At 40.0% G+C, this 17,276-nt stretch overlaps 1 protein-coding gene across 1 annotated transcript in view; it reads left to right on the top strand.

Moving 5' to 3' along the window:
* The window catches only part of MAN1A1 (mannosidase alpha class 1A member 1), a 154,850-nt gene that overhangs the window by 122,735 nt on the left and 14,839 nt on the right, over nt 1-17,276 (top strand). The window contains exons 7-8 of the mRNA XM_089652188.1: nt 9,861-10,080; nt 12,880-13,052. Of these exons, the coding sequence (XP_089508314.1) occupies nt 9,861-10,080; nt 12,880-13,052 (393 nt within the window). The remainder of the gene's footprint in view (nt 1-9,860; nt 10,081-12,879; nt 13,053-17,276) is intronic.

Raw genomic sequence — 17,276 nt, 5'->3', positions numbered from 1 at the left:
TGCTTCATCCATGTGTTGTGTTTTGTGTTAAAACTGTATGATTTTCCATCTCTGATCTGACGCTTTTTCCAAAGGTGTTCATACAAGATGATTACAGTGTTTATCAAGATCTAGCAGAAAATGCTGAGGACCCTAATGATACCTTTGTAACTTCAAATAGTTACCTGTCTTGCATTACTAACTTGAATTTGAACAGACTTGCTCTTCTCCTTTCCTTGTGGCATGTCATTTTTTTTACCTGGTTGCTTAGTATAGTTGTAGGCTAGAAGCCCAGGTTTAGTACAGATTATAGATTTTATCTTGGTTATTGATGCTTTGTGCTTCATTGCAATGAAAAACATTTTGAAAGGGGTATAGGGAAGGAAGCAAAGTGATTGGAGTTGTTACCTAATTGAGTGTGTGATAGGTTTAAAACATAGCAGGCCAGTGTATCATTCATGCATGCTGCATTGGGTGCATCCATCCATTATAAAGAGGCTGTTCTTTTTCTGTTCACATACCCCATCCTTGGAAAGTGAGCAGATTCTACACACAGGATAAATTGCTGCTATTATTCCTCAAAGGTAATGTGCTTCTATCTTCTCCATGCACACACTGTATGTGTTCATTAAGCAGTCATCATTCTTGGCATTAACTTTCTTCTCTAATGACAGCCTTTCATTAGCATGCTCTAATGTCTGTGTCCACCATGCGTCAATTAATCATGACACAAAGCCAGTGTGACTCAAGAGGTAACACTGATCTTATTCATTGTCTGAAACTTTTTGATATGCAAAACATAAATATTTCATTGTATTATGTTATTTGATGACTTAATTTATCAAAACTGAATGTTGGGCTTTAGTGTAGCAATGAATTATTAGTACAGCACTAATTAGTGATGTTTGTTCCAGTTTTCCACAAGACACATTTGTAGCAAACCAGGGTTAATTATCAGCATCACAATATGCTTGAGTTTAAAGTTATGTGATTACTTATTAATGCAAGTATTACTGATTACATTAATGTCATTTTATATCATAAAAACATTGCAGAAGGACAAGCGCCAGCTTATACTCAAAATAGAGAATGCTTATTCATTAAACAAGTGCATGTTTCACAGCTTTTTAAGCATAATTGCATCTTTCCAGTATAAAACTTTATACCCCCACCTTGACCTTTCCTTCAAATAAAAAAATCATCATGTAGACATCATAGATTCGTTTTCAGATGAGGGTGATGGGGTGCATGTTGAGCTAAATATAACAGATACACTTTGTTGCCTTATAATACTGTACTCTATGCCAGCCTTTCTCAACCAGGGTGCCCTGGAAAAATGCGTAAAAATTGCCCAAAACTTGTATACAAGCCAGAAGGTGGAACAAGCCTGTCTTTTAGTTACACAAAGCCATAGGTTTTTACTGTGCACCATTACAACCTTCTAGCCGCCGGCATCCTGACAACCAATGACATTACCAATTGATAAGGAGGATGTCAGCTGCCTGCACAGGATCCTAGTTTGACCCTCCCCTGCCCTGCTCCATCAGTCCTGCGGTCACATTAGCTCAGTGATGGATAAAAATTGAGGGAGAAAAAAAAACTAGAATACTACTCAGTACAAGTGTGCAAAAGTGTATTTTCTTTGGAAGAATAAATCACCTCTAATGTTGGATGTCCTACATGTGTGGATGTTGCTGCGTTTCATAAAACTATTAGAATTTCACATTTTAGAATGGGGTGCCTCTGGACTGTCCATAATTTCTAAGGGTGTCTCTGGACTGTCCATAATTTTAAAGGGTGCCTTGACTGAAAAAAGGTTGAGAAATACTGCTCTATGCCACTAGTATTGATTTGAGTAATGTACAGTCTTTACACAATAATGTGATCTTGAGTTGATTGCAGATTGCACTGCTAAAGTTTGGAGATTTTATTCCCCTTTTAACAAGTGAACCAATAAGAATACAAATATGGGACCTGCAGCTTCAGGTTCAGCCAATAAAGCAATATAACTATGCACATGCTATAAAAATGTACAAAGATATTGTAATAAACTTTTTGTGCTAGGTCCTCAATATATAAACTTCCCCATTAAGTAGCAAAAATAGGAGTCATGACTTATCTTTAAGTAGATAAAGAAAGGGAATTGTGTATTCTAGCATCCGTGCGATGTATTTTTCCCAATGTGTACTGCAGATCTTCTTTAAATCCTTAAGGTTTCTTGGTTAAGGTTTCACTCCATGACCTTAATGTGCTTCTTCTTGAGCCACTCCACTGTTGCCTTAGTGGTATGTTTTGGGTCATTGTCATGCTGAAAGATGCATCCACGACCCATCTTCAGTGTTCTGGCTGAGGGAAGAAGGTTCTCATCCAAGTTTTTACAATGCATGGCCCCTTCCATTGGCCCTTCAATGTGGCTAAGTCGGCCTGTACCTGCTGGACAGCCTTAAAGCATAATGTTTCCACCTCCGTGCTTGACTGTAGGTATGGTATTCTCAGGGTCATAGTCAGCATTTTCCTTCCTCCAAACATAGCAAGTCAAGTTAAGAGCACAAGTTTGGTATAATCCGACCACAGCTCTTTCTTCCAATCCTTCTCTGAATCATTTAGATGTTCATTGGCAAACTTCAGACAGGCCTGTACATGTTCCTTCTTGAGGAGGGGGACCTTGCAGGCACTGCAGGATTTCAGTCCATGGCAGCGTATGGTGTTCCCAATTGTTTATTTGTCGACTATGGTCCCAACTGCCTTGAGATCATTCACAAGCTCCTCCTCAGTAGTTCTGGGCTGATCCCTCACTTTTCTTATGATCATTCTTACCCCATGAGGCAAAATCTTGCATGGAGCTCCAGACTGAGGGCAATTGATGGCTATTTTGTATTTCTTACCTTGGTGAATAATGGCTCCAACAGTTGTCTCCTTCTCATCAAGCTTCTTGCTGATGGCCTTGTAGCTCATTCCAGCCTTCTGCAGGTCTACAATCTTGTCCCTGACGTCCTTTGGCAGCTCTTTGGTCTTTCCCATGGTGCTGAGGTTTGAATGGAAAAAAGATTCTGTGGACAGGTGTCTTTTATACACATAATGAGTTGTGAGGAGCACCTTCTTATATTGACAGGACTAATCTGTGTACCATATGAGCCAGTCTGTGGGAGCCAGAATTATTGTTGGTTGGTAGGGGATCAAATACTTATGTTACTGAATTGTAACTCAATTTATAACATTTGTTTCATGTGTTTTTCTGGATTTTTGGTTGATATTCTGTCTCTATCATTTAAAATACACCTATGATAAAAATGATAGACCCTTAATTTCTTTGTAGGTGGGCAAACTGCAGGGGATCAAATAATTTCTCCACTGTAGAGGTACATAAATCCTTGTCAAGCAGTCAGTATATGACAAGGTATACAGCATACATTAATAACCTAAAGCAGAAAAGCCCTACAATTAGTTTCCCAGTGTGTGTGTGGGGGGGGGGGGGGGGCGAGAGAATGAGGAGGTTGAGGGGAATAATGCATATACATGGTAGATGGAGAGGAAAAAAAAAAAAGGAGGAAGAGGAGGGCATGGGAAGAGGTTAGGTGGAACAGATAGCTACAGGTACCACAAAAATCTTCAGATAAATAACTGGAGACACCACAACCTAAACTGTAAGACCCAGTGCATCTACCCACCCAGCCCAGATTTTATCAAATTTTGATGGACAGTTTCAGCTTTTGTATGTAAGCCTATAGAGAGGAATAGCACCAATAATTACTGCCTTTCAGTCAGAAACTGTGAGTGAGGTCTGCAGTTTCCATCTCAAAAAAAATTTTCTTCTAGCGTAATAGGTAAAAAGAAGAGAGCATAATATGCTTAGGTGCCTTCACAGGATCAGCAAGTCCCAACAGCAGTTCCATAGGAACAGATAGGTTACTGTCATTCTACCAGGATAAATTGCAGCCAGTTGCTGAGGATTATAGTATACGCTATGGATACATTTCAATTGTATAAAGCGATATCTGACAGAGATCATGGTAAGGATATATTGCAAAAGGTAATCCTCCCAGTCATCTTCCGTCAGGGACGGATGGTCCATGTGCCATTGACTATAGAGTGACTCCATTCTAGATGTAGTCGGAGGGGGATAGGAAGGAGTGGATAGAGGACAAAAGTTTAGGAAAGTGTTCCTCTATCAACAAACTTTCCAGGGGGTCATTTTTGTATAGTAGGGGAAGATGGAAATTGAGCAGCAATCGCATAGCGCAGTTGTAGAAACCAGCAAAATATCCAGTTAGGCAGGTTGTTAGGCCTGTTTGAGCTCATCCAAGGAGAGAGACACCTCAAGGCATATGTCGCAGTATCTTAATGCCATACTGAGCCCATGTAGCAGGGTCTAGCACCGTGAACCTATTCCATTCTTTAGGGAAACCAGGGATGCCTGCTTTCATCTTTTTCTGTATGATATAAACTTGCCTGCAACCAAACGGTAGGTATTTTCATACATTTGGGTTTTTTCTTTTTTCGTAAAACCGCACCTGGATATTAAGCTATAAATACTGCTATCTAGAGTTAAGATATAGATTCTGGTGTTGTCATTCAGATTCTAACTACATTACCTGGTAAGTTACTGACCTGAAATAAGCATGTGTTTAGTGAAGTCTGGTCTCCATCCTGTATGGATGTTCTAGAATAATGTCTGACTTGGTGGTAAAGACAGGATGACTGTACCAAACTCGACAACTTTAAAAACCAAGCCAGCAATGGAAGCACCCACATTTCTGTCTTCATGGTTCTCCTTTAACTTCTTTCCCCCCGCCATATAGCAGAAATACTGCTACAGGGCTGCGCAAAGTTATGTGTGTGTGTGTGTGTATATATATATATATATATATATATATATATATATATATATATATATATATATATATATATATATATATATATATATATATATATATATATATATATATATGTGATTTGCATTTCTGGGTAGGGAGCTTGCGCGCACCGCCCTACCCACGCCGCCATTGGCTGCTAGGGATTCAATCACCGAGTCCCAGATGGAGATTCCCTGCCGGCGATCGCCGTGTAAAGCTGACAGGGGAGAGACCTGTGTAAACACAGGTTTCTGTCTTGCCAGCAAGGACATTCTGCTTTGTATTTCGCTCCCCAACAGAGAAATGCAAACCAGCATGTCTCCCTAGTAAAGCAGCTCACATAGTAAAACGCAGCTAACCATTGATCACCCAAATGTTAACCCCTTTCTGCCCAGTGTTAGTGGTGCTTATTAGCACTGATCACTGTATTTGTGACACTGGCGGATGTCAGTGGCAGTCAGTTCCCACCCAGTGTCAGAATGCCCACTGCAGTTCTGCTATAAGTCGCTGATTGCCACCACTACTAGTATAAAAATTCCAGCATATATACTGTCATTTGTAGACGCTATAACTTTCACCTAAACTAATTAACCGCTTCCCGTCTGCCCTATAGTAGAAATACTGCTACAGGGCAGCACGGGTGCGCAAAATCACGTATATATACATGTAATTTTGCATTTGCGGGTAAGGGGCGCACGTGGCTGTCAATCACTGGGTCCCGGACGGTGATTACCGAGCATCTCCAACGGGGAGGACTGTTTTGTTTACTAAAATTTTTTACAAATTCCAGTATCTATACCACCATTTATAAACGCTATAACTTTCAGGTAAACCAATTTACACGTATTGGGATTTTTTTTTTTTTTTTTTTTTTTTAGCAGACATGTAGAATAGATTTTGGCCTAAATTTGACTAAGTTAGATTTTTTAAAACATTTTTTTACTAGACATATTTAATAGAAAAAATTAATTAATTAAATAGCAGAAAGTTTTTCTCAATTTTTTTTTTTATACAAAAAATTAAAAATGCACAGGCAATCAAATACCACCCGAAAGAAAGCTCAATTCAGACTCAAAAGGACATAAATTTCATTTTTGTGCAGCGTTGCATGACCGCGTAATCGTCAGTTAAAGTAACGCAGCGCTGCAAGGCAAATAATGGCCTGGTCAGAAGGGTAGAAGGTAAATCCTTAGGAGGGCAAGTGGTTAATTTACATATATTGGGATTTTTTGTTTTTGTTTTAGCACAGACATGTAGCAAAATACATTTTGCCCTAAATTTACGATGAGGTAAGGCTTTGGTTTTTTTTTTTTTTTTATTGGATATGTTTTATAGCAAAAAGTAAACTTTTTTTTTTTTTTTTTTTTCAAAATTGTCGGTCTTTTTTTTGTTTATAGCGCAAAAAATCAAAACGCAGAGGTGATCAAATACCACAGAAAGAAAGCTCTATTTTTGGGGAAAAAAAGAACATAAATGTAATTTATATACAGCGTTCCACGGCCGTGCAATTATCAGTTCATGGCCTTGTCAGGAAGGGGGGTAAATTCTCTGGAGGGCAAGTGGTTAAAGTGGTTCTAAAGGTCTTTTCTTTTTTTTTTTTCTTTTAAAACCGCAAACATGTCATACTTATCTGCTCTGTGTAATATTTTTTTGCACAGAGCAACCCAGATCCTCCTTCATTGCTCCCCCACTGGCGCTTGTGGCCCCTCCCCCTTGCTGAGTGCCTGCAGCACAAACTGTGCTTGCTCCTGAACCTCCTATGTATGTCTATGGAACACACAGAACATGGCTCAGTCCCGCCTCCGCTCCCTCCTCACTGGCTCTTATTGACCGCATCGGGAGCCAATGGCTCCCATTACTGTGCCTCAATAAATGAGGGAGACCTGGGAGAGCTGAGGCTCCTGTGCACAGCGCTGGATGAAGATCGGGCTCAGGTAAGTATTGGGGGGGGGGGCTGTGGGGGGAGCTACACACTAAACGTTTTTTACCTTCATGCATGAAGGTAAGAAGAAAAACTTCATCCTTTACAACCACTTTAAAGCTGAACTGAAATCAAATACCATTTAATTCAGTTATAGACTCGGTGAAAAAAAAAAATTTGTATATCTGAATGCTACTAGCATAACTACTTGAAACTGTATTTATACAATCTGCTAATCCACTGCACTGCAGAACAGTGTAAGCCAATCAAGGCCTGACATTGCACGGTGCTGTCAGAGTAAGAGTGAGAGCAGAATGATGATGTCCTCATCCTCTTCAGTCAGTAGGCCTGTAGGCCATTGTGTGATCAGACTGTATTTCATACTGCAATGAAGAAAATTGAGGTCACCAACCTGCCTGTGCAGTCTTGCAGGGCTGTGCAAAATACTGGAAAAACTGAACAGAATTACATTTTGTCTGGCAGATGAAACGGTTTACAGATAAGCATTTTAGCTTTGTATTTGTGTCTTCCTGATGTAATGTGTAAAAAAGAGAGGTTTATCTTAATCAGTACAAGACCCAGGCAGAGTATTTATGGGCTCATATCTTCAGATAAATGGACACTTGCAAACCTTTTGAGTGCATGCCCATTGGGCACCTCCCCTATAACCCTTACCTAAATCCATGCGTTCCCAATTTTTTACTAGTGTCCTAAGGTGGTGGACTTCTCACGTACAGAGAAATAACTCTTTGGATTCTTCTATCAGTTGTTCTCCACTGTTTTCCAACCACAGAAAACACAATACTACAATAGAAGCAGTACATCTGGATAGGTGCAATCTTGGTAAAACCTTAGCAATCATTTCCAGACCCTACACCATAGGCTTGGCCTGTGTTGCTTCTGGCACTGGATCATGGGCACTCACCTTGGCACTGTGTAATGCGTGTAGTCAGCTGCTGGGCACTATACAGCTCCAGCCAGCTGTTCATTGCTATGGTACTTAGAACTTGAAGACCCCTTTAAGGGTGTACTCACTGTAATGAGCGAACACTGGACTCTGTAGGGTCCAGCGTGATGGACAAATAAGTCAGGGCCACCCTGTAGTATCTCTGACCATTGCTGTAAGAACCTGGGCTACGTTTTGAATGTATTGCTTTACAGTGTACACTTTTCAAACTTCGCGCTAAAGCTCAGCCACATAGAGCTGGGTGACCAGGTGTTACTTCACATGACAGGTTGCACACTTACCGCCACTTCCTCCTAGAGCCCCTTATAAGATACTCAGGCCCTTCTTCCTGCCCTTTTGCCATGATGCATGCAATAAGGGCCTACCTAATAAAGGCAGCTAAACACCAAGCCTCTTCTTTAGGTCCTCCATGTCTACTTGAGTCGGTTCCTGATATGCCCTGCCAAGAAAAGGAGGACAAAGAAGGGAATGAAGAAGACGCAGAAGCAGTGTTCGAGGAGACTGTGGAAGATTTCTAACCCCCAGACTCCTGTATATCTGAAGTTGCATCTTTACGCAATATGCTTACTAATGTTGACATACTCATTTCTGCTGCGCACAATAATCTTAGCATTGTCGCACTTGTTCCATCTCCGGCTCATCATTATAAGTGTTTTTTTCTGATAGTTGATGCGGACACTGTCCTAAAACCAATATCTCACTATACAAATGAAGATGTTCAGTCATTAACCACTTAACCTCTGTAAGGTTTTACCCCCTTCATGACCAGGGCATTTTTTTTTGCTATTCAGCACTGTTACTTCAACTGGCAATTGCTTGGTTATGCAAAACACTAGGTTTTTTATTTTTGCAATATAAACAATAAAAAATACCAAAAATTTTGAAAAAAAACAGGTTTTTCTTAGTTTCTATTATAAAATTTTCTATGGTAAAAATAACCAAAATCAGTGTATATTATTTAGTCTGTGTGAAAGTTAGAGTCTACAAACTATGGTATAAATATTTGAAAATTGATCAGTCCTGATGTACTGACCGCCTCTCTCATTTCTTGGGTCCCTAAAATGCCAGGACAGTACAAATGACCTCTTTTTGAAAAGTAGACAGTCCAAGGAATGTAATAAAAGGTGTGGCAAGTTTCTTGAAGTTGTAATTTTTTTTTTCACGTTTGTTTGGACAATAAAGAAATTAAATGAAATGTGTTTTTTTCATAATTATATACTGTCACCAGATACTGACTAGTGATAGTATATTTGAAAAAAAAAAGTAAATGTTCAAACTTTTTTTTTTTGTTTTTACATACTGTTATCAAAGTAGTTCAGTGTCACCATAGTGATACTTTGGGGGGGAGTGATCAGGGATTTTTTTTTTTTTTTTCACACTACTATTGCTTTAAACAGTCATGATCACTGTTATAAGTAATTGTTTTAACTGTCATAAATGGCTTGCATTCATGACAGCTTGATGATTATTGTGATGCTGTGATTGGCTACAGCTAATCACATGGTACATGGTGTCAGGCACTATGTGATAGCTGTTGGCCATTCAGACAGGTTTGTTCGGTCTTGTCCATTCTTTTTTCAAAAACCTCTAGTTTTGCTCTCCCTTGTCAAAGCCTTTAATCAGTACCCCTGCCCCCCCCCCCCCCCAACCTGCAGCACCTTGTTCTTCCTTAGGACCTTGATCTGGTTCTTTTTGCCCTGTATAAACCACCCTTTGAACCCATCTGCAGAGATATGTCCTTAGATGATCCCTCACTTCCCATTTTGGCTATGGGACCGGAGGTGAAGCAAAATCTCCCCATGGTGTACAGATGGCAAAAAGAATCTCTCTCCCCCATCCTCACAATCCCCACAGGGGATTTTTATAGCAAGCAGTTGAAAATGTGAATAAAATAATCACAAAAAATGGCCTCGTCTGGAAGAGGGATAAATCCTCCGGAGGGCAAGTGGTTGAAGAATGCTTTCTTTAAAATCTGCAATTGATGGTGGCCACTAGATTAAAAAAGACTAGACAAGGATGGAGAGTAAATTTAAGCATGCCAGAATATATTAAAGTAAATGATTATAGTAGCTTAAATTGTCTATTACAGTTATGAAATTTTTGTTAACTTGTTTTAGTTTTGTTTTTTTACTTTCTATAGGCCATTGAGACTCATTTAATTCGTAAATCTAGTAATGGCTTGACCTACATTGCCGAGTGGAAAGGTGGTCTTCTCGAACATAAAATGGGCCATTTAACATGTTTTGCTGGTGGCATGTTTGCTCTTGGGGCTGATGGTGCACCAAATGATAAAACAGGACATCATATAGAATTGGCTGCAGAGATTGCACGGACCTGTCATGAGTCCTATGATCGCACAGGTAAGCCATTTACATACTTTTTTGCTAGTGGGCTACTGTTTTGGGCTGTTGCCATTAGGAAGGATCAGGAAAACAATTTGCATTGAATTAATCTCTTCTAGTGCTACTACATTGCAAAAAGCTTGAATAAAGCCAGCTATAGATGGATCAAACCTCGGCCGGTTCAGCAGGGAGTGGGCAAAATTTGATCCTTCTATGGGCAGGCTTGTTTGTACTCAAGTCGATCCTTTGATCGACTTGAGTACAACCAGCCTGTCAGATTTTTTTTTTGCATGCAATCACTGCTGGCAGCTATAGCCACCGGAAGTGACCATTGCGTTCTACTGGCAGGAAAGGCTCCCCACTGGCAGAACAGAGTAGCGCTGCAGGAAGGATTCCCACATCAACACTGACTGGCACTGTTGATGGAGAAATCAAGCAATTTTCTTTCCTTCTGGCCGTGGTGGAAGAAAAGAAATTTGTATAATCTATGGCTTGCTTAAGTAATTTAAAAATTCCATACAATACAAAAATCAACTGCACTTTTGCTGTTCCTTTAATGCAAGTCCCAGAAACAATAGGAATTGTGTTAAATGTTACGGTCCACAATGTACTGTATAGCAGAACACACAGGGCAGTCTGTGTCCATGGTGGATATGTGGGATTTCTAAAAAAAAATACTCTTTACTCTTGTAAATTACAAAGCAGCAATATCATGTTTTACATGTATTTTCTTCATTTTTTAGTTTGAAATGGCACCAGCATAAAATGGTCATAAATTGCTGAATTGTCTCATACATTTCCTCTTAATTTATGAAACTTAATGCACTTTCAGTGGTAAAATATCCAAATACAGCACTTCTAGCATTTACATTATTTTAAGCACTAGTCCATCAATTTGCTCTCCTAGTAATAAAGTGGGTCATAAATGTTTATTATTTTTTTAGTCCTCTGTGAAAAGCATGCGGAACACACAAAGTTGTCAGAAGTAGTTGCACTGTTTTGCCTTTTTTTCATGATTACCTTTGTCCTGGTTGTGCACTAAGTTTATCCCAGACAAAATCAACCCTGTAGGAAATACCGTCTACCTACTTGGGGCTTGCATTTTTTACCCACACTGCCACAGTGTACCAGTCTACCTCATTCTTTTTGTGAGTGATCTGAAAACCCTTTTTTCCTCATGTACGTATAATGATTCCTAAAAACATTCACTGTGCATGCCTTGCCATTTTCTCGCATTCGGAAACCCTGAGCTTTTCAGCACAGGTTCAGTTAATGTGCTGCATCACAGCCACCAGTCAGATTTAAGCTGACGGATAACGGGAACCCGATTCAGGAAACCAATCCCTTATCCATGAGGTGCTGAACCCAGTTACACTGAATTGATATTGAAGAGGTTTTGTTAAGATAGAAATTTAAGAAGTTTCATTGCTAACCTGTTTTTGAAGGTGTGAGCTCCAAGGCTAATATCCTTCTCTAGTGAAAGGGTGAAAGCAGCTGACCTGCTCAGACTGATGTAGCTGCACTGGTATGGTATTGCTAAACGTTTGTACCGCTCAGCCACCTTTGCACAGTAACAGCACTGATGATCTGGCAAATTGGTATTCAGGTCCTTCATCAGTATAGTATACAGTATATGGGTGATATAGACATTCTTTGTAGAACATTAATTGACTGTGTTAAGCCAAGTCAAATCTGTTTAGACTTTAGGTCGTTATGTCTAGTTACTGCCTTCTTGTCCTATTTTTGTTATTCCCCAATGAAGAAAAAGGGACTGGGACTTTGATGTGTGCTCATCCCAAATAGTGAGAGGAAAAAAACATTGGGAGAGCTCATTGGCTCAGGTTAGGCTGCTCACAACAGACAGGGCTACCCTTGAGTGAGTACGCAGCAGGTTACCAGAAATAAACATGCACATAAGAGTCCAAATTATTGGTTTACATTAAAAATACATCCAGTGTGTTTTTGGGGCCAGAACACCTTCATCAGGGTTTCAGTTAAAATAAGAAACTTGAATGGACTAAAATAGGACTTCAGCAGATGAATCTATGTGGGGAGTCAAAGTAGAACTATAGGCAAGCCTTTTTTTTCTCATTTTGGAGAGAGCAAGGGAGAGTTGTTAACCTTGTCAGGTTTTTTTGCCACCCATTGGGGAGATTTACCTTCATTTCCTGTCCGAAATCCAAAACAGGAAGTGAGAAGAAATTGCTGCAAATTTAGGGAATCCCTTGAATCCCCCCTGGCAAACAGGACAAATGGGGTGAGTCTCCCTAACTGGGACAGAGACTGTAATAAGAAAACCTGACAGGTCTTCTAATAACTCTCCATTCTATCCAAAACTAAATAAATAAAAAAAAAAAAAAAAAACCTTTTGCCTTTTAGCTATACTCGCATTTGCGTGAGCAGTCAAGATTCTAGCCTATAGGCAATTCTCAATAATGATGCGTTCATCTTGGAACTAGCATGTGACCTTTTGATGCATTCTAGTTCCAAGGTAGCGGCATCACTTCAATAAAGTTTTAGGCTCATCTTAACTAGTAGAGAATGATGGTTCATCATAGAATTTGTCATGATCTGTTAGTGATATGTCACAAATTCTGTATTATCAGTTATTTCAAATAATCGCATGTGTGTGTGACCTGGCCTATCCCAGTTTCCAATAAGAGAAGGAAAAGTCTGCATGCTTTCCGCCTTCCGTGGCTATTATTATCTGGAAACCTTACACACAGCTTGAACTTTTTATGAAATGTACAGCCTGTTTCTAGTCTTGATGTTTATCTAACTGGACTTGGTTATTTTCTCTACTCTCTGTTTACTTAGCAATGAAGTTGGGACCAGAAGCTTTTAGGTTTGATGGGGGAGTTGAAGCTATTGCTACCAGACAAAATGAAAAATATTATATTTTGCGACCAGAGGTGATTGAAACTTATATGTACATGTGGAGATTCACACATGACCCAAAATACAGGCAGTGGGGCTGGGAAGCAGTAGAGGTAAGCCACCTTTATTTCTCTTTATTTTATAAAGCACTTAATTTAAAAATGTGTGTTGTGTTTATAGCCAAAACAATGTAAAAATCACTTTTATTCTTTCATGTTGTCTCCACATATTCAGAAGTGATTTTAATTGCAGCAGAAATCTGTGTCAGGAGCACTTTGAGGCTAAAGCAGCCCATACAATGATCCAGTTCCCCTCATCCACACATTGGAGGTGGATGGGGGAATCCTTCCCTCTGTGTTATTGTATTCTCACAGCTTTCCCTGTCATCAAAAAACAATCATTGTTGCCAGCTATAGTCGGCACCTCTGATCATTTGGGAAAAACCCGACAGGCTGATTGTACACAAGTCGATTGATAGTAGTAACTACATCAACATTGATCTCAGAATCTTGCAATGTATTCCCCGAGCCTTGAGTCTTTATGGAGGTATGGACCTGCTGTTGAATTGTGGTTTGATGAGGGAGGAAGCAGGTGTGGTGATTGGGAAGAGGGTGGTTGAGATTGTGGTAGCTGTGGTGATGAGAACAGATAAACTGAGGTGATGGCAAGTACAGTGGCTATAGTAGGTTTGGGAAAGGGGGGATGCACAGGAACAGTCGTGATCTGGGGATGGGGAGTATGAGATGGTGCTGGTAGAATAACAGCCACTGATGTGGTGGAGGGAGGGGGAGTCTTCCCATACTAGGCCCTGTGGGTTCAGCATGCTTTCTATATCAAAACTTCTGAACCAAACATGCATGAGTGAGCACAATACTGTAAAATTTGTTCATGATGAACCAAGAGTACATAGACCAACTCCTAGCCGTAGGTGGGGAGGCTGGTACATGGGGAAAAGTGCTAGGAACAAGGATGGATGGTGAGGTAGTGGAAAAAGTGGTGGGTGAGGAGGGGAGGGAAGAGTGTAAGAACAGAGAGGGTGTGTGGGGTTGCAGTACAATGAGAGCAGAAGTGGGTAGTCAAGAGTAGAGAGAGAGAGAGGATGGGGGAAGAGTCATTTGGAAATGGTGAGAGAAGGGTGCAGGTTCAAGTGCTCTACCTTGGGGTAGGCGTGCGGTAGAGTTGTAAAGAAGGGGCCCAGGGTGGAAAGGGATGCGAAAGTGGTGAGCATGCAGGGCAGAGTGATAAGACCAGGGGGCTGCAGAGTGTTGAAAGCAGGAGTAGGTGGTGGGGCAGGCAGGGTTTTGATAGGTGAGGGGAGTTGTGGGAGCAGGGGAAAACTTATAAACAGCCTGCAAGCCCTCCTTCCTATGCTTGTCCTCCTCCTTATCTAGAGCAGTTGTGCAGGTTAGCAAGCAGGAGTATTGTTTGTGAAGTGCAGATGTGTCCTGGTCTGCTACTGCACTTGTGTGGGCCCGCTCAACCACCACACATGCGCCAAAATAAATTCTCTTAAGATTGTCCTGTGTAAGTAAAGCTTTTTATTCAAACTAAGCAAGCATTATGCATTTTACCAGCTAATCTAATTATTGTCCTTGCCTATCCAATCATCCTATATTTTTACTATAAACATAGATTTTAAAGATGAAACTAAGGGGAAAGAAAAGCAAATTGTAATGCTGGCATTGTAGGATAGGATATTATAGCATCAAAGCAATTTACAAATTACGATTATCGCATTGCCCCTATTAAATAATCTTGCTTTCATTACGTATTTTATTTCAAATATGCATGAGCTGTCTGGAGCTAAAGAGGTATGTGGGGCATTCCTTAGACTGAGGTGCCTTGAGACTGAAAATACTTTTTAAGGGTGCCATAATTGGAAAAAGGTTGAGAAACACTGTCCTATAGGAATAAATTAAGTGGCATGCATGTACAGGAGGATGAGAACTGGTCTGTGCAACGTCTGAGTTGAGCAACATAGAGAAAATTGCTGGAATGTGTACCAAGGCATTGTTAGACAAGATGGTCTGCGATCAGGGAGAAATGCACTTGTCTTTTAAATTTAAATGTAAAATACTCCTGACAAAAGCATATTGGGGATAAACAATATTATTGTGGTATGCAGACATGATTAGGCAATAAAAAGAATGAAGGTAAATGGATTTAGTGGATAATGTCCATAGGGAAGCACTTTTGATAAATGGTCAGCACCTTGTTGATTCCCAACTAATGTAGAGCATGATTAAAGAATATTGATTGCCTTGTTCTAGAGGTCTACAGTTATGCATTTGCTGCTCTGTAATCAACATCTAAATAATGCATCACTTGGGCAAGAAAACATGTATACAGTAAATGATAAAGCACCTTTAAGAGATCCTGTCACCAACATAAACACTTGCAGGTAAAAAGCGCAAAAAATCAATTATATTAAATGTTTGCTTGTGGCATTTTTCCTTCCTATAAACTATATTTATTCATGTGCAATGTGCCTTTGAGCTTGCCAAGAAATGTGATTCCCACAGAAGAGTCCATTCCCTAGTACAGCCTCATCCTTCTTTGCACATGTCATAGCTCTCTCCTTTTCTTGGAGTGTACAATTTGTGCTGGCCAAGCTGCTCAGTCCTTTCCTTTACTTGAATGAAAGTTCTGGGGCTGCTGACATTATTCCAAGATGGTGGTACCCAGCAGCAGGCTCAGGTCTTTTGGATTTCTACAGAAGAGTTAGATGTACAGTGCCTTGAAAAAGTATTTATACCCCTTGAAATGTTCCACATTTTGTCATGTTACAGCCAAAAAGATAAATGTATTTTATTTGGATTTTATGTGATAGACCAACACAAAGTGGCACATAATTGTGAACTGGAAGGAAAATAAGTGGTTTTCAAAAATGTTTATAAATAAATATCTGAAAAGCATGGCGTGCATTTGTATTCAGCCCCCCTGAGTCAATACTTTGTAGAATGACGTTTCACTGCAATTACAGCTGCAAGTCTTTTTGGGGATATCTCTACCAAATTTGCACATCTAAAGAGTGAAATTTTTGCCCATTGTTCTTTGAAAAACAGCAACTTTCAAGTCTTGCCACAGATTCTCATTTGGATTCAGGTCTGGACTTTGAGCCATTCTAACACGTGAATATGCTTTGATCTAAACCATTCCATTGTATCTGACTGTATGTTTAGGGTCGTTGTCTTGCTGGAAGGTGAACCTCCACCCCAGTCTCAAGTCATTTGCAGACTCTAACAGGTTTTCTTCTAAGATTGCCCTGTATTTGGCTCCATCCATCTTTCCATCAACTCTGACCAACTTCCCTGTCCCTGATAAAGAAAAGCATCCCCACAACATGTTGCTGCCACCGCCATGTTTCACGGTGGGTATGGTGAGTTCAGGGTGATGTGCAGTGTTCGTTTTCTGCCACACAGTGTTTTGCTTTTAGGCCAAAAAGTTAAATTTTGGTCTCATCTGACCAGAGCACCTTCTTCCACATGTTTACTGTGTCTCCCACATGGGTTCTTGCAAACGGGACAACTTATGGCTTTCTTCTTGGCACTCTTCCATAAAGGCCAGATTTGTGGAGTGCATGACTAATAGTTGTCCTGTGGACAGATTCTCCCACTGAGCTGTGGATCTCTGCAGCTCCTCCAGAGTTACCATGGGCTTTTTGTCTGCTTTTCTGATTAATGCTCTCCTTGCCCAGTCTGTCAGTTGAGGTGGACGGCCATGTCTTGGTAGGTTTTCAGTTGTGCCATTCTCTTTCCATTTTCGGAAGAAGGATTGAACAGTGCTCCATGAGATATTCAAAGCTTGGGATATTTTTTTTTATTTTTATAACCTAACCAGGCTTTAAACTTCTCCACAACTTTATCACTGACCTGTCTGGTGTGTTCCTTGGCCTTCATGATGCTTTTTGTTAACTAATGTTTTCTAACAAACCTTTGAGGGCTTTACAGAACAGCTGTATTTATATTGAGATTAAATTACACACAGGTGGACTCCATTTACTAATTAGGTGACTCCTGAAGGCAATTGGTTCCATTAGATTTTAGTTAGGGGTATTAGAGTAAAGGGGGCTGAATACAAATGCACACCACACTTTTTAGATATTTATTTGTAAAAAATGTTGAAAACCATTTATCATTTTTGTTCCACTTCACAATTATATGCCACTTTGTGTTGGTTTATCACATAAAACCCCAATAAAATACATTTACGTTTATGGTTGCAACATGACAAAATGTGGAAAATTTCAAGGGGTATGAATACTTTTTCAAGGCACTGTAATAAATATAGGTAAGTGGCAATACCATGTAATGCAGTAAGAATAGTTGTAGGTAAGC

Source organism: Staurois parvus, unplaced genomic scaffold (genome assembly GCF_062004578.1).
Source record: "Staurois parvus isolate SC_StPar_1 unplaced genomic scaffold, SC_StPar_1.0 ptg000672l, whole genome shotgun sequence".
NCBI classification, from domain to species: domain Eukaryota; kingdom Metazoa; phylum Chordata; class Amphibia; order Anura; family Ranidae; genus Staurois; species Staurois parvus.
Note: the sequence above shows the minus strand (reverse complement) of the source record. Positions and strands in the feature narration are given on the sequence as shown.